The sequence below is a fragment of the Lissotriton helveticus genome, chromosome 3_1, assembly GCF_964261635.1.
Source record: "Lissotriton helveticus chromosome 3_1, aLisHel1.1, whole genome shotgun sequence".
Lineage (NCBI taxonomy): Eukaryota > Metazoa > Chordata > Amphibia > Caudata > Salamandridae > Lissotriton > Lissotriton helveticus.
The window spans coordinates 191,725,793-191,750,139 of record NC_136061.1 but is presented as its reverse complement, the minus strand read 5'-3'; the positions used below and the strand labels follow the sequence as shown (position 1 = coordinate 191,750,139).

The 24,347-nt window shown below is 46.2% G+C and overlaps 1 protein-coding gene across 2 annotated transcripts in view; it reads left to right on the top strand.

Annotated features, from left to right (window-relative positions):
• HIP1 (huntingtin interacting protein 1) overlaps positions 1-24,347 on the top strand; it is a 404,747-nt gene that overhangs the window by 266,638 nt on the left and 113,762 nt on the right. For both annotated transcript variants that reach the window (XM_078679590.1, XM_078679591.1), the window contains 3 exons: positions 437-553; positions 767-868; positions 7,710-7,904. In XM_078679590.1, the coding sequence (XP_078535716.1) occupies positions 437-553; positions 767-868; positions 7,710-7,904 (414 nt within the window). The remainder of the gene's footprint in view (positions 1-436; positions 554-766; positions 869-7,709; positions 7,905-24,347) is intronic.

The following is a 24,347-nucleotide window of genomic DNA, read 5'->3' as shown; positions in this document are numbered from 1 at the left end:
AACTGCATTAATCTATTTTCGGCACTTGGTTAACAGTTATCAAACAAAAACCGACAAATTCATTATAATTAGATTCCCGAGATGAAATTGTGTTTGCTATCCGAACAGTTCCAGCTGATACTGATCAATCTGTATCAAACATGGTGCTGCTGCTCCATTTCTCAGGATATTTTAATTACATCTGTTGTGTATACCCACATATCAAAGAACACACATCATGCATATGATCCTTAAATGTAGGGAACTTGAGGATAAAGCAGCAGTTACTCACCTGTTACACATTACACCTTTGCCATGCATTAAACTCACATGAAACAATTTTGAACCATTCTAACATTCTCACAAACTGGCAAATAGTGCATTTTATTGTGCAATGTATTGTTTCAAAGTTAAAAATTCTGATAACATGTTCCCTTCTTCCCTTCCGATGACCAAGAATGCAGAGGTGACCAAGCAAGTGACAACAGCAAAGCAAGCCCAGGGGGATGTGGAGCGAGCGAAGAAGGAGCTGGAAGACTCGTACCAGCGAGTGAATGAACACACGCAGAGGAAGGTTGGCTGGAGGAGAGAAATAAATGAATCTAATGTGGGGGGTTTTGAAAGAGAGCACAAACTGAAGTTAAACATGCTTTCAGGCAATCCTCTAATTGCAGCAAATCAAATAATCTCTTAACAAGACCTGCATGAGGGGGGGACAAGTAAAGCTTAAGGGAGAAAGTGATCTGTATGAGCCACGCTATTACTAAAGCTGTACTTTTCCACACAGGCCCAGGAACAGATTGAGGAGATGGAGACTATGCAGAGAGAGCTTATGTCTACTAAGCAAGAGCTTCAGGTTCTACGGATTAGTCTGGAGACTTCACAGCAGGTAGGAACCTCTTAATGCCTCCCCATTTTGTAAGTGTGCTGTTACTACAGAATTTCTGCTAGTTACTTAATTTTTTCAGAGTATTAACAAATTAATTTAGCAGTAGCATTGGATGAGATGTCCTCACAGACCAGTAGTTTTGTAGGGCATTAAGAATTTTAGATCTTGTGAAAATGCCACCTACCACATGCCTTCTTTCAAAGATAGGCATTCCTCCATATAAACTATTTGTTGGATAGAGGAACATCCGTTATTATCCATAGACACAAATCTTAATAGGCGCCATGGACATGACAGTCACTATGTTTGAGTGGTCACAGGGACCTCTCCTCTCTATACACTCTGCTGTTCTCCATTGATCAGAGCCCACCATTTGACTTTCACCCAGAGCCAGATATGATGTCTCTTGCTGTAGTTATGAGGCCAACTGTTGCCATGGGTAGGATATCAACCATTCGATTGACTTTCAGTGCCTATTGTCCACAGTAGACAAGGGATCTTACTTCCTCTGAAGATGCAAGATCTGCTTTGAGCACAAGATCCACCATTCCCAATAGACACAATTTGGCCATATGGTAGTTAAGTCCAGTATCTGCCAGAGCACACCATCAGTCATAATATCAATGTTCACTAGCCACATAAACACGAGGTGGGCTCTCACCTACAGACATACGAGGGTCAACCACCTGTCATAGACATGAGTGAACAAAGTCAGCCATGTGCCATAAACACAGTGTTTAACCATCGTCTGGAGACAATGTCAAACATCTACCAAAGACAGAATTTCAGTTAGCATTATTCTATAGAACACAGTAGATTTCCATGTTTCATAGATTAACTTCCCTGTTTGAGATGACACTTGTTCTGCAAGTTGCTGTTAATGTTTGGACACATGGCCCAGTGTCCAACATAAATAAGATTCTCACTAGCTGCATTATACACACGTTTAACCATCCACCATAGTCACAAGATTCACCATCCATTATGTAAATTAGACCCATATTCCACCAACAACACAAGGACCATTATCCACCAGAAACACCAGAGTAATGGTTCACCCCTATCCTCTCCAGTAGGCTATCGCTTCTCCTACCGCTATAGGCACAGGCTCAGCCATACTAAGACGCTCCACAATCTGCTGTAGAGTACCTTCATTCACCATAATCATGCATGTAATTTTCTGCCCTAAATACAGAATCTGCTGCATTAATTCCTGACATAATACCCCATCCTCCATAGAATGAGGTTCCCCATCTGCCTTGGACTCGCACTCCACCAAGGATACCATCTTCTTCTTTGGATTATATGGCAGAGCCATGTCTTATCTAATGGATTGTTTATCAGCTTTTTATTTCTCCGATGGATTATAAACTGGTAAATTATGTGTGTTTTGAAACTGGTTTACGTTTTCATCTTATGTCGAATATATGAGTCAAATAATTATAGACCCAGGTCAGTCTAAAAGCCCCAAAATCATATTGGTTTCCCATTCAGAGTTAAGGATTAGATAGCTGGCTTTTATTCATTTATTTATTGTTTACCTAGACTTGTTACAGCCAGGCCTGAATCACAAAGGTAATTTTAGTAAGTTACAATTTTGAGTTAGTTTACAATATTTGGCTATTCACGAAGTCCAAGCTTAGGGGCAGTATTAAGCCCAGCACCACATATGGCCAACAACTGATACTGGAACACCCTTCTATAGAAAAGCATGGAGGTAGGGAATTAATACAAAACCGCATAGGAAATAATCTAAAATTAAATTATTAAACATAATTTAATGTAAAAAATACAATATAATATTGTACACATTTATATGTATTATTTAATTATAAATATTTTAATACATAACATTCATTTTTATTAAATTATAACATTAATTTAAACTGTATTTCACGTTTAATAAGTATTAATGCATAATAGAAAAATAAAAATAAAAAAAGATCTTTAGGTGGGAGTGTATTTTGTTATTTATATTGTAGAAAAATAAGTTTAAAAATTTAATTTATTTCCATTAATTAAGATTTATATAAAAATTAAGTTAATCGTGATGTAGTGCATTATATTTTGTTCTGTATTTCAAATACACACTTTAAATGAATGTATATTATATTTTAATGTAGAATATTTTTAATATTTATTTTTGAGTTAAATTATTTTCTTAATTTTTCAAATACCTTACCAACTCCGAAGTCTTCCAATGGTAAAGCATAGGAAAAATGAATATTCTTCATAGCCTTCTGATTTTAGCCAAGAGGAAGACATTTAAGCTGAGATTTGTCCTGTGTAATTGTAATTTATTAAGGGCAGAATTAATGCAGCTTATCATAACTCAGTACCAGGTTGAATGGTCAGTCTGCTCAGGTTAAACATTTCGGCATCACTCTTAGTGAAGAGAGTTCAGATTATCTAATGGCATTAAGGAAAACCCGTTTTACAAGCCTCTGTAGTGGGATCATCTTGTTGAAATTAATACAGATGAAGTCTTTGGACCAATTCCAAAATAGCATAACTTGTGCCAGATTCATGGGGTTATGTACCCAAGCTCAACCCTTCTCTTTGCAAATTGAGATTTTGATTTCTAAGCAACCTTTCTAACAGCATCCATAAGGAGCATCAGCAACTGCAAACCCGCAAGGTGTTGCACTAGCTACTTCAACCCTACCTGCTGGACCCACCAGCCTAGCACTCCTCTACTGTGATGCTCCTTGATTGGCAGACATAATAGGATGGAAGATTTTCTTCATGATAGAAGGCAGATCACATATTATGGTGTATCATTGTGTTAGTTTTCTCCGCCTACTGCTTTGATTCTTCAGGCTTCTTCCTGTCTTTTCCATCCCTCCTCGATGAAGCAAGATTCTCATCAGTAACGCAAAGAAACTACTTCTGAAAGGTTTTATTCTGAGGGATGCATTGAAGGAGACTGAAAAATGCTAGTACTGCATTTTGAGAGAAATTTGGCATTGACAAATGAACATTACATGATAACACTTTTTGGCAGCTCAGCTATTTGTGGTTGGCAACACATTTGCTGATCATATAAGCAGAATGCATTAGGAAACTCATGAATGGGAGATCAATGCACACATCTTCAACGAGTACTTCCAACATTGGGGAACGTCAACTGTAGAATTGTTTGCCAGGCTCAGGGCTGGACTGGGAACTGAAACTGGCCCTGGCAAACTGCTCGGCCAGCCCCCCTGGGGGGAGGGTGGGCATGCGGGCGAGCTTTTTGCCAGGGTCGGTTCCGGTGATTTTATTACCGGGGGCCGATATTGATGGACCCGGTAACATAAATGACACCCCCAGGGGCCCAAATTTGCCCCCCACCGTGGCAGCCCACCGGGGAAATGCCCGGTGCCCACTACGGCCAGTCCGGCCCTGGCCAGGCCCCAGACTGAAAATGCCAAAAGTTTGCCTTCAGGTATCCATATCCGCAGTCCTTAGGTAATGCACTGTAGACCACTTGGTTGTAGATATTTGCATTATCTTTTTCATCAGACCAACTCATTCCTATTGTGGTGTGGCAAATGCGTCCAGCATCAGATACACTGATATCAATTGTCCCTACATGAGGACAACAGCCATGGCACACTCTGCTATTAAAGATGTCCAAATTGCAACAGAGTGCTCTTTTTACCCATGTTAAAGGATGTACTAAAGCCCCGAAGACATTCAGCGAACCTGTTAAGGACAAGGTAGTAGTAACGCTGAGGGTGGAAAAGAAGTATAAGCCTCCTCTAGTGGCCGTGTGTACATCGGGGAACAAGTCCCACCCGATTACCTTGCCGTGCACACCACCCGCAAGGGAGCTTCTGCTAAAGCCACAGGCGATGCACCGACGCTCAACAAGGAGAGCAAGAATTAGTTGTAGGCTACCAACTTTTGCATAGCCAACGGTGTGAGACTCTTCTCATGCTATGATAGAGCCCAGTGGGAAGAAATGAAGAATTCAGGAAATTGGGGTAGAAAGCAAGTGTCCCAGGGCAAGACCATCTTCAGTGCTACCATCCAGTGAGATCTTGATACCGCAACAAATTCGTGAATGCACTTGCCTTGATTCTACTGATTGCCAGGGAAGGGCGGATAACGCAATCCTTGTGCTCCACCGCCAAACGGGAATGTGTGCAACAGAATTGTCTGGAGATCTACTAGCCTGTCTCATGGATATGTCCTTTGATGACTTGCATTTTTTTGGTGAGCAAGCTTATTCTGCCCTGTAGTGTTTTAAGAACAGTAGAATCACAGCACTCTCATTGGATCTCTTGGCGCCTGCAAATAAGTTCCCACATCAGGAAATTCAGAGACTACTCCAGGGGACTGGCGTAAAGACTGCAGCGGTCACCTCAACCACTACAGTAGTCACCCAAGTCCTTTCGAGGCTGGGGACGTGGGCCTGGCAGGCAACACCAATTGGGTCCACAAAGGGGATGCTACTACAGGTTCTCAGGGATGACACCACCCCAATTTGGTATTGTAACAAGCAGGGCAAAGTAGGGTCCTTGGTCTTTAGCCAAGAGGCCGTGTGCACCTGGCATTGGTTGGAGCATCAGGACATTTCCCTGATTGCGAACTACCTGGTGGGATCCTTGAATTCCTGAACAGACTATTTAAGCCGGCAACATCTGGCCATCACAAATTGCAGCTACATCCTGAGGTCACGCAGGGTATCTTTCAACAGTGGGGAGAACCCTGGCTAGATCTTCTCCCCACCATCAGGAACACTCAGTGTCAAAGGTTTTGTGCTTTCTAGTTTCTTTGAGAACGCTCCATGGAAGATGCACTCTGGGTGGAATAGAACATGGGATGCCTGTACACCTTCCTGCCTCTCCTTCACCGAGTTTTGAAAAACATCAGAAACAAGTGGGTCCAAGTCATCCTAGTGGCTCTACATTGGGCCTGGAGGTTATGGTACCCAGGTCTTCTGGACATAAGTATTTGTCCTCCAATCAGGCTTGCACTTAGAGAGAATCTTCTGCTGCAGCTGCAAGGCAGATTTCTGCACCTGAACCTGTGCAGTCTACACCTCCATGTGTGGCGAATGAGCGACAGCTGTTGACTTCGTTTGATCTGCTGTCTGAAGTGGGGAATATCATCCTCGCCACCAGAGGCTTGTCAGGCGCAGCCCGGTGTGGTATTCATAAGATTGACCCTTTGTAAGCCAAGCTGTTGTATGTTCTTTTGTTTGTTTTATCTTTGGTCCACCAATGCCTTGCCGTGACCACTATGGAAGGTTATGTATTGGCCTTGTTACGTTTGCCGGACCGACTGTCCTTATTTAAATCTCCTGGCCAATGTTCCCCCCCCCCCCAAATCTTCTGTGATGCCACTATGAGACTTTAACTTGACATTAATGTTTCTCATTTGCACGCCCTTCAAGTTGATGCATAATTGCTCACTGCATCTATTGCCTTTACAGATTATCTTCTGTATTGCGATTACTTCAGCTCATAGCATAAGTGATCTTCAGACACCGTTGGTACAACTGCACTACACCACCTTTTTGCCAGAAAAATGGTGTTGAGAACTCGGGTAGCCTAAAAATTGTGAAGCTTTCTACGTTGGGCAGTCTATCAAGCTGCCTGCATTCTTTGTCCCCACTATCTTCTTTCCATCCTCCTCCCCGCCCCCCCCCCACCCCCCCCCCCCCCCCCCCCCCCCCCCACTTCTCCTCACCCCTTGAAAGAAAAGGAAAGACTTGACCGGCTGGAACCCAGGGTTTTAGGCTTTTATATTGATATATGTCTCTCTCTCTTTTGTGGGGTTGTGCGGTGCAAAGAAATGAAAGGCTGTGCAGAAGAGAAGCCTGTTGAGGTGGTTAGCCCTCTGTATTCAGATGTGCCACACACTAGCCAAGAAGCAGCCGCTGGAAGGTCCGCGAGCCCATTCCACCAGGGCGAAGGCTCCTACCACTGCTTTGGCTCCTGTAGTGCCCTGTCTTTGACATCTGCCATGCTCGGCATTTGAGGGCTCAGAAAGAGATAAGCAAGAAATTGACACCTGTGGTGGCGCTTGTATGCCGCTCTGCTCCGTCACTTCCGAGACAGTATGTAGCCAGCGCAGAGCCACACAGCCCCACCTAGTGCCACACAGGAGCATTGCAGGAAAGTTTCAGGATGCAGACTGAGGAATCTGCAGTTAGTTTATCCAGCAAAAAGAGGGTTCTTGAAGGTTAGTAATATGTTCCTCAAGCTAACAACTGCAAAAATAACATTCAATTTAAAATGTACATAATAGGTAGCTTGTCTAAAGTGGTCCTAAAATGCCATCTCTGTGTTCTGGTGACATTTACAGGCTGCTCTGCCTTCAGCGTGGTGGCCTATGATGTCACCAGAACTCCTTGATAGCAGTATTGCACAATTACCCTTTATGTATCCTCTAGATATTAGTGAGAAGGTTACTTCCTTTGGCAGTTGGGCTTCTTTCTTGGAGCCAGTTGCTCTGGAGCAGCTCTTGTTTCCTCTAGTGAATCCCACGCATTATGGATCTATTCTCTGCCTTGAAGCTATTTCATAGTATGAAGAGACTATGGCAAGAATAAAATGCATTCGAAAGTTTGTTAGTTAAAGTAAGCAACTTTATCTTCGACTGCAGACATGTGGCTAGGCATTGCATTGTATCTCAATTGTACATTATATATGGCTGTCTTCTCTGTTCCAAGTGGAAAGAGTCTGTCATTCTCTCTTCTTCATTGTACATGAATAGCCTTTGTATTCTTTCCTTTTTTTGTGTGATTAGGAATGAGTCATGATTGACCAGCCATTCTGAGTTTACAATAAAACTCCATTCTTCCCACCCTATGATTGTCTTAGTCTTTTCTGGTTACTCTTCTCTACAGACCGGTTCAGACCAGAGCTCCAGGATCGCATCTTTGGAGCAGGAGCGGAGTGGCCTAGAGGCAGCAGTGACCCAGCATGAGCAGCAGGTTACGTCCCTACAAACAGAGCTCCAACATCTGAGTGAGCGATTAGCCAGTGAGAAGGAGGCCAGCGATGCATCTCTACAGGCAGTGCAAGCAGAGCTCACTGAAAAGGTACTCACCCTAACAGGGCCCTTTTGATTATTTGTTCTGTGAAAACCATTTTCTAGTTAATACCATCTTTTGATGGTGAAGTGTCTCTTGAAAACAAGAGCAGGTTTGGTACATACCATAAGCTGCGAGGGTGCAGCTTACATGCAGTGTTACTAGCATGCTGATACCAGCACATAATTATAGTTAAAAAAATCTCTACAGCATAGAAAGACATCTTAAAATATCGTACGCAGCGTGGTTTCATGTGTTTTACCAAACTGTACTATGAAAAGGTCTGCTCCAATTTATTTCACTGCATGTGACCACTGTAATTTTTATTGAAATGTTACTTATTGAAGTGTACTCAATATATTCGAATTTGGGGCCATATGTACAAACCTTTTTTGAGGTCACAAACAGCCCGATTAACCCCTCCCACGCTTATGACGGAACCGCTCCATCACGCCCCTCAGGTGGGCTGTGCTGGTGACTGAGCGTTTCCGTCACGGCCCGCTCGCCGCGCCTGCGCGGTGCTGATTTTGCGCCTGCGCGGCGTGTTCTATTGAGCGGGCGGGGCCGTGACGGAACCGCTCCGTCACAAGCGCAGCCCACCCGAGGGGCGTGACGGAGCGGTTCCGTCGTAAGCGTCGGAGCGCCGCGCGCCCCCCCCCCCCCCCCCGCCCCTTAGCGCTGCGGCGGAATTGCCGCCGCAGCGAAAGGGTTAATAGAACCTGACCGTTTGCGATGGCAAAAAAGGGTTTTTTAAACGTACAAAAGCCAAACTGCAATTCAGTAACGCGTTACTGAATCACAATTTGGGTTTGTCAATTGGTGTTTGGAAAGAGTGTGATTAGGACATCCCTTCCTAATACCGATTTGCAGTGATATATGTGAATGTTTTGCAATAAGATTGTGGCATGTGTTATGTAGATACACATGCTTTGCAAAAAAAATGGTTGCCACCTCCTCTGAGGTGGTGGTAAAAAGGATTATGTTACTTAACCTGTAAGCATCTGTTCTTTACAATGTTGTGCTGTAGAGTCACATACTTTGAATAAGTCCGCCATCTAGTGTTGGGCTCGGATGATTACAAGTTGTTTTTATTCCAAGAAGTTTTCTTTGAGTCACAAGGCTGTGTGACTCCTCTTCTTGAGAATACTGCCCATGGTCATCGACGCCATCTTCAGATTGTTTTTGCCGCTGATGGGTTCAAATGTAGTATCTTGCGCTCAGTTCGAAACTCCTATGGGCCGTTTATTCCCATTCAACGGTATTATCTCGATCGGTCTACTTTGTGTCTCATACAGCCTTTCTGAAGCAGGTGTTCGGCTCACTTCCTCAGCCCGCTGGCCGCGCCTGGCAGGGTAAAAACGTCTCTATTTCCACACTCACAGAGAATGACGTGCTAATGGAATGCACTCCGTTCCATTTCTGTCCGAAGTGCCACTCGAAATACCCTCACACCGACCAATCCTTGGATGATTGTGACTTATGCCTCTTGCCCGAGCTTCGAAGATACCTGTGAGGCTTGCAAATCCTTTCGGTCCGAAAAGACCCTTCGGATCGATGTGCCAGATAACAGGAAATGCAGTATAAACAAGCAGTCGATGTCCCAGACATCTTTGGTAGACAAGTAGAGGAGGAAGAAGAAGTGTCAGCGGCACAGAGGAATCAATATCCATCCAATTTTCCAAGTCCCAATCCGAAGATGACTCGACTGTAAGAAAGTGCCCTCTTTTTGCATGATTGCCCCCACTTATTGCCAAACTGTTGATGTACTTTGACTGAGTGTGCCCTGGGTTCCTCCCAACCAGGTACCCAGGATCTATGTTCTTTCCCTAAACTGCTTTGAGGCCAAACCCAATTGGCACTCTTTGGCCACATGTAAGTCCCTTGTAAACGGTACCCTAGGCACCAAGGGCACTGTGGCCAGCAAAGGCCTCTAATGGATGCAACATCTATTGTGCCACCCTTAGAGGCTCTGTACCTTTACACACACACAGAACAAAATGAAGAGTCAACATGGCACACATCCCTGTGTGCCATGCCTACAAGCCACTGCCCTGGCATAGGTAAGCTACCCCTCTGGCTGGGTGCACTATATTAGTGGTAAGGGTACAGTTACAGGAGCCCTGTAGCCTACAATGTCTAAACCAATTCTTAGCTATTGTAAGCGCAGTAATACCATAACTCCACAGCACCATAATGGCTTTATTGAAAACTGGGAAGTTTAATATCAAACATCTCTGCACATTAAACCCACACTAGTGCCAGTATGGGATTTAATGAAAATGCACTCAGAGGGCATCTTGGCGATGCCCCTTGAAAAACAATCTAACTCTAGTGTTCTGGCTGAGTGGCTGCTCGCCAGCTGCCTCCACCAGACAAGTTTCTGGACCCCTGGGTCGAGAACCTGCTGCTCTTGGAGGTCTGAAACAATGCACATCCTGGGACGAGGTGCCAAGCCTCCTCCCCCAAGATGCACAAAAGGGGAAGCTTCAAAGGCTTGCTGCCTTTGTTAGCTAACCCAGCCATTTGCTGCTTCCAGCAACTGACCCCCACCGGTTCTGACCCTCACTTTGGGTGGGTAAATCGGCGGGAAAACCAAGTGAGGAAGGGAGGTGTGCACACCTTTGCCAACCCCACCCCCTCAGGTGGGGGCGGTGAGGTGAACTCTCAGTCCACGCCATCTTGCAGATAGAGGGGGACCCAACCAACCAGAGAGAGGCATATGCCCCCCTCCCAGTGGAGGGGGGCATAATAGGGGGTGACCCCCAAAGAAGGGACCCATTGGTCCCGACTTTTACATACTTGTAACGCCCCATAATCTAGTATTTAGGGGCAACCCTGAACCTTGACTCCTCAGACAGGAACCGACCAGAAGAAGAAGGACCACAGAAGCTGTGCTGAACTAAGAGGAGGACGCCCACTGATTTGTTCCCAGCCCTACCAGCCTGTCCGCACCTCGAACCTGCTCCAGCAAAATTCCAGTGTGTCCTGCAGCCAGCAGCACTCAAGAACCCAAAGGACCTGCCTTGCCTCCCGAAACCGGATTTGATCACCCACAAACTCTGACTCTGGCCAAATCCACAAGTCTGCACCACTCTGTATCCGGTGCCCACGACCCAAGTTCGAGTGGCCCAACAGCTCGAAGAGGTCTCCCTGGCGATCCTGACCTGAGATCTGGTGATCTCTGACCTGCCTCGAGTCTCCAAGCGATGCCTGCAGCCCCTTTCTGGAGGATCCCCCGACTGCAACCGGAGCTGGTAATAAAACTTGATGCCTAAAATCACCCTTGCACCCGACGTCCCACGACCTTGGGTAGCCCAACCGACGGTGTCCTTGCATCCCCAGGCATACCAACTTATTCTCCAACCTGTAGTCACCTCCAGAAGATCTTCGTCCCCAAGCCTGCAGTATTTGTTTCAACCGGAGAATCCCCTTTGAAAACAACAGGGCACCCAATGCCAAACAAGCACCCTGCATTATGCAGCCGGCCGCCCTAGTGCCGCTGAGGGTGTTCTGGGAGTGCATCCTCAACCCTGGGGGAACCCTGGTTCTAACACCAGAATACCAACTCCCACAAATAATTACTTACATGCAAGTCGTTAACTTAATTTCCTCCCATAGGATTGCATTGACTGCTTTTCCATGAAAAGTATTTTAAGTGTGGATGGTTTGTATGAAACATTGAAAAACTGCATAACTGTAAAAACTGAATTACTTACCTTTTGTCTAGGAAATGTTTCAGTGTGATATCTAGGCATACCACACTGATTAGCAAAAGTAACATCAAAGTAATCCAATAAGTAATGTGTACTGTAATCTTCAAAGTAACTAAAAAGTCATTTCGAACTTACCTGTAAATCAACCAACTGCACTTGAACCTGCATTCAACTGTAAATCACTGCATAGGATTTTGCAAAGTATTATTTCACTTACCTGCACCAGGCTTCGCTTGGTTCAAGGAAAAAAATAGCTAAATATTATTTGTATTCATACAAAATTGATCTGAGGTCAGTCTTTGAGTGTGTGGCATCATTTCTTGCCTGAGTTTTGTACAATAAATGCTTAATACTACTCTCTGATAAAACCTTACTGCTCGCCCACACTACCACAAATAGAGAGTAAGGTGCTATCTACTTTAACCTCTGCCTACCGATGGGGTTTCATGGGACTCTGTGCACACTATACATTACTTTGGTATAGTATATACAGAGCCAGCTTCCTACATCGACCATTCTGCAGTCAGCACAGAAGCAACGGACAGTAATTACCTCTGCCCTTGATCCTAAGCCCAAACTATTGGTTTCCACTGAAAAACCCCTAGGCGAAATCCCTAGGCATCACACTCGACGCCAAGCTCAACATGCAGCAGCACGTCAGCAAAGCCACAAAAGCAGCTAATTTCCAAATTAACACGCTGAGGAAAATTAAACCCTTCCTACCGGCCAAAGACTTCCAAACTGCTGTACAAGCTTTAGTCATCCCTCGAATAGACTACGGAATTGCGGCCCTCAGCGGTCTCCCGCTATCCACAACAGCACCCCTAAGAGCCTCCCTGAACGCTGCCGCGAGACTCATTACTGGCTCAAGAAAGCACTCGCACATATCCCCAGACTTAAAGTCTCTAAAATGGCTGCCTTTTGAAGCCAGAATACAGCTAAAAATTGCAGTTATGACACACGCGGCCGTGCACCACAAGGCACCCAACTACCTCGCTCAAAAGTTGTCTATATCAGGAGGTGCGAGATCCAATAGGAGTACAAAAAATCTACTCCTGAAACCACGGAGATTCCGGAAAGTGAAAACATACAAGCGGTCCTTCTCAGGAATGGCACCCAGGATCTGGAATGCGCTCCCTCCGGAAACCAGGCTGATCTCCTCCACTGCACTCTTCAAGAAAGAGGTGAAAACCATCCTTCTGGCCAAGATCTCCTGATCGTTATAGATGTTGGTTCAGAGACTCTGCATTGCTTTGTATCACTGCTCACCCTATCCTTTGGCACTATACACTTTACTCTACCTGTAGGGGACACTACTACGCTACTCTCTTACTACCGACCAAGATATGATACACATATATATTACTTCCTTACCTGATTGTATATTGATTGGTTTTATGTATGTTATTATTATCCCTGTTAGTACCATGTTATTGATTATTATACTGTTCCCATTATCTCTGTTGACTCCTACTGCCCCTACCCTGTCTTTGTGAAGCGCTCTGATATCTGTAAGGATCCTGTTCGCGCTATATAAAACTTTGAATAAATAAATAAATAAATAAATAAAAACCTGCTCACGGCCCGACAATGCACCTAAACCAAGGCACGCGCCGAAAATATGACTCCCAAGTCCCGCCATCTAGCTTGGCTCTGAAAGTTCGGTATACAGCAGGGGCCTTCGCCTCCTCAATATCGGAGGGCAGAACACCTTGATCTTCAGTCTCGGCTCCAAAACAGAGGCTACAGATTTCAGAACCAAACATTCTTTTGTTGAAATTGAAGCTCCCACCAGCAAAATGTTTCATTTTCTGTCCGAAACCTCCTCCAAAGCCAGTTATCGAGCAATTTCAACAAACGCTCAATCCGAAACCAGAAACACTGCAAATTCAGCCTGGAACTAAGAAAATAACGATAAAACCCGAAAACAACATACCTCTAAGAAGCAGTTGAGTTTTGAAGAGGCATTTGACATTCCTGTTCAATCTGTAAAGAAGAAATGGAAGTATGCTGCAACTAGTACATTGCACATTCCTATTTCCACCTCACCACTACCACAAACACCTCCTTCACCACCTCCCTCACCACATTTGCCTGAGGCAGGTAACATATCCCCTCAATCTACAGTAGAGGAGGATCAGGATATCCCAGATGATACACAAACAGGGGATCGTTGGGATATTTATGATATTGAGCCTCAAGCAGACACTGATCCTGACTTGTATCCCACTCGCTCATCACCACCTGATGATGCCTCTTCTTATCAGGACCTAATAGCAAGTGCAGCAACGTTCCATCAAGTTCTTTTATATAAAGATTGTATAGAGGAGGATTTTCTATTCAAGACATTGTCTGCTTCTTAGAGAGGGGCACAATACTCACCTTTACTCGAAGGTATGACACGTCATTCAGACGAAATATCTAAAGATCCCGTCAAAACAAGGATAATCACTCTACGCATTGATAAGAAGTACAAGGCAGCACCATCAAACCCCATTTTTAGTTTGAAGCCTGCGTTGCAGTGTATGCGCTGCTGCAGGCAAGAGATATTGTGAGGAGGGGATTTCAGTATTGCGTGAAGCCACGCCCCCTTTTTCCATTGGCAGGCCTCTCGAAACGGAGGCCTGCCATTGGAAAAAGCTCCTGTTTAGCAGATTTGTCTGCTCTGGATGCCGCCTCTCGAGGACTCCATGACCTGCCTTACGGTAGCACGACAATATTTTGAGAAATATTGCCTTGGCAACCATGAGGCAGGTCAGGGAGTCCTGGAGGGGCCGGATTCAGTATCCTGTTTTCGCCCCGTTTTTTTTTTTTTGTTTTATTTGTGCCGTCATTCCTGTGCGTCCCTGGGCGGTGGAGGAGGTAGGGGAGAGGCGGTGCTGGTTATGTTTGTTGCAGGATGCCTTTAAACATTATGGTGTTCCTAAAAATACGTGGTGTAGCACACCATCTGTGAATGTTTTCCTTACTGCATATAATGTGCAACAAAATGCTTTTCCTTTTAACCCAACTCCCCCAATATTTAGTCCGCCGTTGTCAAGGGAAGTGACGTCACAGAGTATGGCTAACCGTATTCCGGGTAGAAAGAACTGATCAGGGGCAGCCGGCATCCAACGTAATCCGGGGCTGTCTGAGGGCTCCTCAGTGCAAGCGGTGGCTGAGCAAGAGCCCCGGAGCCCGGGCAAGTCATACATCGGGCCATTGAGAGCCCACCGCTACCAGGGGCCGAGTGAGCTATGGGGACAGTGACGCCCGGGGGGAGCCGGAGGAGGCGAGAGTTGAAACTCGGGAACAGGAGGCAGGCCATCCGGGAGAAGACAATCAGCTGTTGCTGGGTCCAAAAGGCGGAACCGGGGACTAAAAACCGCATATTTGGGAAGGTGCCAGAAGAATTAAAACTGTATTCGCGGTGACAAGGAGTCTCTGGACCGGGGGAGATCCAACAGGCCGGGGAGCCGCCCCAGGATCCCCGGGAGCCGAACAGAATGGGAAGCCATGGAGCTTCGGGTCGGGACAGATACCGACTGGGTCGGAAGATCGGCAGCGGCTCTTTCGGGGACATTTATTTGGGTGAGGAAGTTAGGGCGAATGTTGAAATACAACAGTGGTGATATCGTATTGAGAGGGTACAAATGGGTGGGGGGGGGGCTGGGATTTATAGACTTGTTGATTCCGGGCAGTGGAAAAAGTGTGAGAAATACAGAGCTTAGGAGTGTCAGTGACTAAAACATAGAGCCCTTGTTTTGGGGGACTTTCAGTGGTTGGTGCCTGCCACGGGGAGCAGAACAGATTGTGTAAGTTTCCGTTTCTGTGTAAGCTTATGGGGGAGTACATTACGTGTACTGAAGGGTGTGGTGGGCATTACAGATCCCGTGAGTTACTTTGAGGGTCACACACCCTTGTATGTTGGGGTACTGCAAATGTGAAGAGTACGGAGTCTGTACTTCAGGGAGCGTATTTGGGGTGTGGTGAGCAGTACATATTTTTGGGAGGTTGAAGGGGGTCAGTGACTGGTATAGAGGTTACAATGGATCGTGTTCTTTTAGCGATAGTCTGAGAATATGGTGAGGCAGAGGAGTCTTATAGGTTGGGGGCGGAAGGGTTGAGCACCACTCTTCGTTTTAAGGGCCTCGAGCTAAGGAAACGTCAGGTTTTAATTAACAAGCATTTGCAATGCAATAGGTCTCGCATTTGCAAGAGTTTAACCTATTGGCATTGTAAATGACAATGCCTTTTATTTATGTTTTAAAAACTAACACGTAAATAAAAGGCATTGCCATTTACAATACCATTTACAATACCAATAGCTCCAAAACTCGCAGTTGCAAGACCTATTGCATTGCAAATGCTTGTTATTAAAAGCCAACTCACCCCGGACTCTTTGGTAGTGTCAAATGCCAGGAAAAGAGCAAACTCCCAAACAACTTGAGAAGCACCACCTCCAGAAAAAGAATCCAAGCTCATAGATGCCTCTGATATATTGCGGTACAAGCATCTAATCATTGGCTATTGCTAATAGCCAAGCTTATTAGCAAGTTATGTCAGGGCCCACTGTGACGAAATGGAGGGGCTCCTCTAACATCTCGCAGAGGAGCATAAAAAAAGGGGTCAAGAAATAGTGAATGAAGGTAGACTTATTACTAACAATTCTATAAAGTGTGCACTAGATGCAGCTGACACTGCTGCTAGGGGTATCAACACCAGTATCCTATTACCTAGACATGCATGGTCAAGGGTATCCGGATTCAAACCTGAAGTACAGCAGTCCAAATTAAATCTCCCATTCGATAAAGAACATCTTTTCGGCCTGAAAGTAGACACAGAGAAGATGGAGATGAAGATAGACACTGAGGTAGCAAAATCTATAAGAACCCTACAAACTAATACCTACTGTGGTTCTTTTTGTAGGCCCAATTACAAACTAGGTGCCAAAACTGCCACCACAGAGACCTCTGGGTCACAGTACAAAAATTAGGGACAAATCTCTACTCCTAGAACTTTCTACAGAAGCTCTTTTAGAGGAAACTATTTTAAAGGAAGAGGCAGACAACACCTGTTCCTCAAACGCCAATAACAAGCAATGACTTCCTTACCATTCCCCCTGACCATCTAACACCTGTCAGGGGTCATCTTCAACCGTTTTTTACACTTGGAAATCAATCACAACAGACCACTGGGTCTTGGACATTATCCAACATGGTTATTGTCTGGAGCTCATATTCCACCTCTTAAACACAAACTATCTGCACAACATCAAATCCTTCTGCAAAAAGAGATATCAGCTGTATTACAAAAAGAAGCATTATAAATAGTTCCTTCACAATTGGAAGGAACATCAGTATATTTACTATACATCCTAATATACAAAAAAGGATGGTTCCCTACAACTCCTTCTCAATCTCAGATCATTAAATGATTACATCATATGAGAACACTTCCATATGGTTACTCTCCAAAAGATAATTACAAAATTACAAAAAGGAGACTTCATTGTGGTTTTAGATCTAAAGGATGCCTATGTTCGAGGCATATGAGCTATACATCATATGCGTTCACATAGATCGCCATCTGGTGTTGGGCCCGGATGTTTGCACTTTGAAGAAGTCTTTGTTGTCGCGAGGTAGTTGACCCCTCCTTTTGGTCATAGTGCGCATGGGCATCACCTCCATCCTTACATTGTTTTTTTCGCCATCTGGTACGGATGTGTATTGCTGAGCTCTGGTTCGGTATCGTTTTCGAACCTGTACCCTCGACGGTATTGTCTTTCAATTGCGGTTTCCCACTCGATGTGCATCGAAGAATTTGTAAAACGTTCGCTCAGGATCTTTGAGGTGGACCGTTTGGCATACTCGTGTCAACCACGCCAGCACTCCCGGGTGTCGTGCTAAGTTCCCACACACCAACCTGCACCAGGTCTGCAACATGTGCTTATCCCCGGAACACGACAAGAAGAATTCTGAAGCGTGTCGATCGTTCTGAAAAAAAAAAGACTCTTCATGACCGTCGGGCTCGATGCCACGACGTCTTTGGAGAAGATTCAGAGGTTCCCTGTACTGACATAGAGCCCGAAGAAGAAGAACTGATCTCCATCTCCGAAGCCGACTCCGAAATGGAGGAAGATCTGAACATCACCCTGGGTCAACGTGCCATTAGCACAAATCCCCATGTGACCACACAACCCAAAAAGACTAAGGCTTCGGTATCACCCCCGCTCTCGAACTCAGGTCGACACCGACTAAAAGTTTCTAATGACCCGCCCTCGGGTCCGGCTCTGAAAAATAAGGACAAGCCTTCGGGTTCGAGCTTGCGCCATTCCGCTACCGAAACACCACCTTCGGCACTGAAACATAAGCCGCCCCTGGTGCCACCCCCTACATCGCTGGCACAGAAGACCCCTTCGGAGCTGAAAAAAGCTTTGGAGCCGAAATCGTCCTTAAAGCTCGGAGCCGTCAACCTCCGCACCGAAACATCCCGCTCCGAAAGATTCAGGTTCTAAACACACCAAAAGTAAGCATTCGGATTCTACGCACAATAACCCTCATAAAGCTTCCATGCCGAAACCCATCCCTAAGGAGAAAGACACTCCTTCCAAAGAACTTCCATCCAAAGATACAGTTTTGGACCCAAAACAGAAAAGACTCCGTATCGATCCCAAAACAGGACAACTTACAGTCACTCTTGCAAAAAAAAACGGAAGCTAAATCTCTCAGAGTACTGTCCTATCTTTCTGAAAAAGAAAGACCTGGGTACTAACCCTTCTCCCCCTTACATACCTCCTTCTCCTCCACCTAACCCACATTTACTAATCACACCATCAAATTCACCACCACCCCCATTTTCAGCTGAACCACAGGATGATGATTATGCGGATGGGGACGAAGATCAGGACATACCACAAGACTTTCCACATGACACTGATCCATGGGAAGATTACAATAAGGACCCTGACCTGTATCCTTGCAGACCCTCCTCACCTGATGATAATATAGGCTTTACACAGCTTATTAACAAGGCTGCTCAATACCATGGGGTGGAGCTACACTCAGACCCTCTAGAGGAGGATTTTCTTGTGGAGACATTCACACATTTACAGAAATCCACTAATACTTTGCCCATGCTCAAAGGCATGATAAAACACATAGATGAGGTTTTTAAGGACCCAGTCAGAGCCAGAATACTGACCCCTAGAGTGAATAAAAAGTTCAAGCCCACTCCTACAGACCCTGTATATATTAGGGAACAGTTGCCCTTAGACTCTCTGGTCGTATCTAACGGCCGCAAAAGAGCTAATTCCCAAACGACAGGCGACGCCCCTCCTCCTGATAAGGAGTCTAAATTAATAGATGCATCAGGCAAAAGAGTGGCCTCACAGGCTGCTAACTATTGGCGAATCACCAATGCTAAGGCCCTGTTAGCAAGTTACGACAGAGCCCACTATGTTGAGTTTGAAAACTCATCCAACACTTGCCTGATGAATACAAAACAAAGGCTAACGACCTCATTCAAGGAGGGAAGCTTATCAACAATACTTACATAAAATGCGCACTGGATGCAGCAGACACAGCATCTCGTACCATCAACACCAGCATACAACTACACAGGCACGCTTGGCTTCAAATCTCTGGATTAAAGCTGGAGGTTCAATTCTCCATACTCAATCAGCCCTTTGATAAAGAGCATCTTTTTGGGCCAACAGTTGACGCTTCACTTGAAAAGATGAAAAAGGACACTGAAACTGCTAAGTCCATGGGGGCCTTACAATTACCTACCAGCAGGGTTTCTTTTCGCCGCTCCTTTTATAGAGGTGGCTCAAAAACATTGTTGTCAGAGACTCCCTCCTCCTCTTATAAGAACAACCAATCCTCCAGAGGTTATTTTCGAGGAGGCTACAGAGGAAATAATAACAAGGGACGAGGCAGAGGTTATTCCACGCGCACTTCCCATAAACACTGACTTCCCTCCACTACCCCATCATTCTACACCTGTCGGGGGAAGACTCTCACAGTTCCTACCTGTCTGGAATTTAATCTTTACAGACAAATGGGTATTACAAATTATCCAGTATGGTAATTGCCTGGAACTTACATGTACCCCCCCAAATCTCCTTCCAAAAGAGTGTGCAATGTCACCAGAACACCTAGCACTCTTAAAACAAGAGGTTCTCTCCCTGTTAAAAAAACATGCAATAGAACCAGTCACAAGAAAGGATTTGAGATAATAGGAATACGCATCCTTCTTATACCATTAGTTTCGACAAAGGACTACCAATAGTTCGAGATTTCTGAAGTCAAAGTGAGAGCAATTCTGCTGGCTCCCATGACGACACTGCATAAGCCTTGAGGAAGTCACGGTGGTGACGAAACGAGCGTTGACTATTGTCGTGCTACAAAGACAAGAAACTAGATTTCTACTGAGATTATAGAATCTATTCTTTGTAAATGCCAAGACTGTTTGAAAAATTATGTATGTGTTTCTGAGGAAATAAACCACTGGTGTGTATGCATAATTCCTGTGACAGAACGTTTTTCTCATTACCTTGGTGTTTCTATTGAGGTAATTACTTATCTGATAATTATATACGAAATATTTAGAGTGCCGGGGTCCTGTCTCTTGCAAAAACAAACTACACCTCTCCCCCAAGCTTCTCACTCAGAGCCATGGAGAGATAAGGTCCAGATCCCAGTCAACTCAACCTTGGGATCTGGCACCTGAAATCCGAGTTTGGCTATCTCAATCTTCCGCCAGACTCCATGAACGTCATTAGAGAGGCTAGACGCCCCACCACAAGAGCATGCTGCGCAGCAAAATGGAAACAATTTGTAAATTTTTGTTATAACAATCAAATCAATCCACATCTTCAGAGGACTGGAAACTCTCACCAGGCGCCTCATTTGGAACAAAGGGAGGCCCCGGGTAGCGTTAAGGACCTTATATGCTGCCACGGACGCTGGAGGCTTGGCAGTCCCCAATCAAGAGCTATATTACTTAGCGGCCCAGCTACAATGGGTCGCTTACTGGCTGAGCGGCAAGAACCTGATGGACATGGCCACGGCCGACACCATCCTGTCCCCCGTGCGGGTGCTAACACTCTTCCACCCCCTAACGCAGGGACGGCACCTCACACAAGTCCATGTGGCGCTTGCAAGGCGGTGCTTTGCGCGGGCCCTCAGACTCACCAAAGGTACCATACCCTATGCCCCGAACCTACCTCTACTAGGGACTCCCTTGGGCACCCTTGGGCACGGGCATACTGTCCTCGACTGAGCTACGCAGCTGGACTGCGGCAGACCTAGACGACCTGAGCGGCCTGTATAGCGACGGAGAGCTGCTGCCCTTCGAGACCCTGGCCGCAGATACCGAGCTACCGGTGGGTCAATTCCTGACACATGCCAGACTCCTCAATGAGCTGACGAAGGCATGGGGTGACATGAGCCAAGAACCGCCCACTCATCTGCTCATCCAGTACCTACACGTGATGGGCAATGGGTCTCACATAGCGCACTGGCTGGCACAGGCTCTACACACCCATACCCAATTCTCCTCCCAAAGATTGAGGGAGAAGTGGACGGCCGACCGGGGCTCCGGCTGGACGGACAAACAATGGGTCGATACTAGCGGGCGCTAGAAATGTTCCCCGCAACGCGCGATTTCGAACCATCCAGTATTATATCGTTCACCGAGCGTATCTGTCTCCTGACAAACTGAATCGCTATTTTGGACTCACTTCGTCGGCGTGTCCCCGATGCGGCCTCCTGGACTCAGACTTCCTACACGCACTCTGGAATTGTGCCCACCTCTCCTCGTACTGGTCAGCGGTCACTGACACGCTGTCAGCGGCCACAGGCGAAACTCTCCCCAGGACGTGGGAAGTATGCCTATTGGGACTCTACAAGAGATCCAAGCAGACCAAGCTGCGGGCACGTTTTTGGGACTTAGGCCTCATCACGGCCAAGCGCCTCATAACGAAACGGTGGAAAAGCGCCACTCCACCACGCCCTGCGGACTGGCGTCGCTCTTTTGGCAACTGGGCCTGTGCGGAGAGTGTGTCACTACACAGGGAGGAGACCGCTGGCCTACGGAAATACCCGATAGCCCAAGACTGGGACGCTACCCTGATCGCGTACCATCGGGCGTGCGCCCAGGCCGGTATAGAATGCCGCCTCGACGCAGACTAGACAGGACCCAGTTCATTGCTGTCCATGTAGGGCACAGAATTTACCCCCCCCCCCCCGCTGCCGCGCCCCCCCTCCCCCCCTCCTCCCCCCCCCCCGCCGCCTGCCCTGACTGCTGAGATTTTACACAACGTGGGATGTCCCCTGCCGCTCCCCGCCGCTGCCCTTCCCCCCCCCTCCCTCCGCCCTGCAGCAGCAGCGACCCCACATCCTCATTTACACCCGCCCCCGCGCAGCCCACATAGGGTGCACCACACACAGCTAGGGACCTAGATACACACTACCACACACACATATACTAGTCCAACAGTTGTTGAAATATTTTTCCCTTTCCCTCTTCTTTTATTTCCCAGTTATATCTTTTGGTTGACGCAGAGATTGTTGATAACCAGGGAACGCAACTTCATACAATGACTGTTGGACTTCTTGGACACCATGGCCTTTGCGCAGTGCTACGAGTCGCGAGCACTGCGACACGAGACATTTCCTAGCACTGCCACTTGTGAACTAATGCCTCTCCACTGGCTACTGTTTATTTTCACTTGTATATACTTGCATTGTCATTTTGTGCTGATAGCCAAGTACCGTTTGTAGTAATGTTTCATTGGTATGACACTGTATGATTACTGCTTACCTCATCTGTGAAACTAAATAAAGTTTGGGACCGTTGATGCTTCAATTCAAAACATCATTTGCTATCTGTTACACCAACAACAGACTAACATAGCATCTGCATCTTGCTGCAATAGCAGCTTACCTACAAAACAGACAACACTTGTCCTTGTTTCGTGTACCCGCTATTAAAGCCTTTATGGAAGGACTCAAAAGAATCATTCCTCCTAGACTTCCAACTTGTCCCGTGTGGAATCTTTTTTTTTTTTTTTTTTTTTAAACCTTTATTGACATCAAAGGAAAGACAAGTCGAGGCCTACAACCAAGCCGGCCGGCCGCAATGTGCAAAATAATCAGGAGTCACCAGGCAAATATTACATAATCAATCAACACAAAGTAGAGGCCGTACAATCGTAGAAGGGGAAAATTACAGAAACCCAAGGGCTAAAACACAGGAGTAAATAAGGCTTAATTTTATAATATGGGGAGAAGACATATGACAGGCTCACTTACAATATGGAGGCATCCGATATCCCAAACCAACCACAACATTAATAAGGGGGCATGGGGGCAAAATATCGGGGGGACAATACAGTGCATTCAAGAAAATCAGGATACGTGAGACACAATCAGCCCCTGAGCATTTTCATCGTAACATGCCCGCCACCCAAGACACTACCAAGCCAGAACAGCGGGATCGGAAAAACAATGCATCAAAACCAGCCCGTCACAATAACCTCTGGGACACAGGAAGGAAAAAAGGGGGGGGGGAACGAAGTGGGGAAGGGGAAGAGGAAGGGAGAGGAAAATGGAGGGAAGACAAAATAAAACAATAAAAGGAAAATAAGAAAATATGAAAAAACGAAAGGAAGAAGACACGCCGACACAGGCCCCCCGTGGCGGGAAGACAGGAGACAAAAGGAGTAGCGGCCCAAGTGGGGGTATGGCGATCGGGGAGAAAGACAGCCGAAACATAGCAGGAGGATGAACGACGCCACACCCCCCACCCGAAACACACCACAGGAGGTCGGGACAGACGCGGCCTCACGAAAAAGAGATACAAAAGGGCCATAGAACCAGAAGACAAACAAAAAATAGAGCCCAACCCACCCATCCCACCCTGCACCCCTGTAGAAGGCTATGGCCCACCCTTCAAACAGCGTGCCTGTCGCCCTAAACCAGAACCCGAAATATAGCGAGAAGTAAGAGAGAAGAAAGAGACAAAAAGGCAACAAAAGCGGAGAAAAGAAGACAGGAGGGAGGAGCAGAATAACCATAATCCGAACGGGCGGCCGCAGCCCTCCGCCCAACCAGACAAGCACAATCAAAAACAGACCAGGAGGACACCCCATCACGTGCCACAAAACATTAGGAGAAGGGGACCTCCCATCTTTCCACGATTAAAAACAATTATGCTACTAAATCGTATACCGGGAATCAAACGGAAGTCGTACATTTCACCCCCAACCCTTTCGAGCGACAAACCCCACCCACCACATGACAATGTAAAACCACATACTAAGTACTAAATCAGCATGTAATCGAGTGGAATGGTGACTAGCATAGTTACGTGGGGGGTAGATAGATCCACAAGGGAGCAATAGTCCAAACAGAAAGTATCGATGCATCAAATATCGCAGCACGAGCAATGAAAAACAGGAGTTCAGTTGCGCCACTGGAGCAGGCGAGGTGGCCCCAAGTATAGACACAGGCAAAGTCATCGAAGCAGGCACAGTCGGCAGTCCACCAATAGTTTCAGGCAACAATGTCGAACAGGGTCGCAGTACAGCATCCAAGTCCCCGGGGTCCGAACCTTGAAAAGCAGGGCGCCCCAAAGTCACCGACACACTAGACGATCTTCGATCAGTGGCGGAGACACTCAAGTCAATCGAGGGGGGTGAGGCAATGAAGTCTTCGAAACAAGAGGGCGACAAGAAGAAATGGCCGCCCAAAAT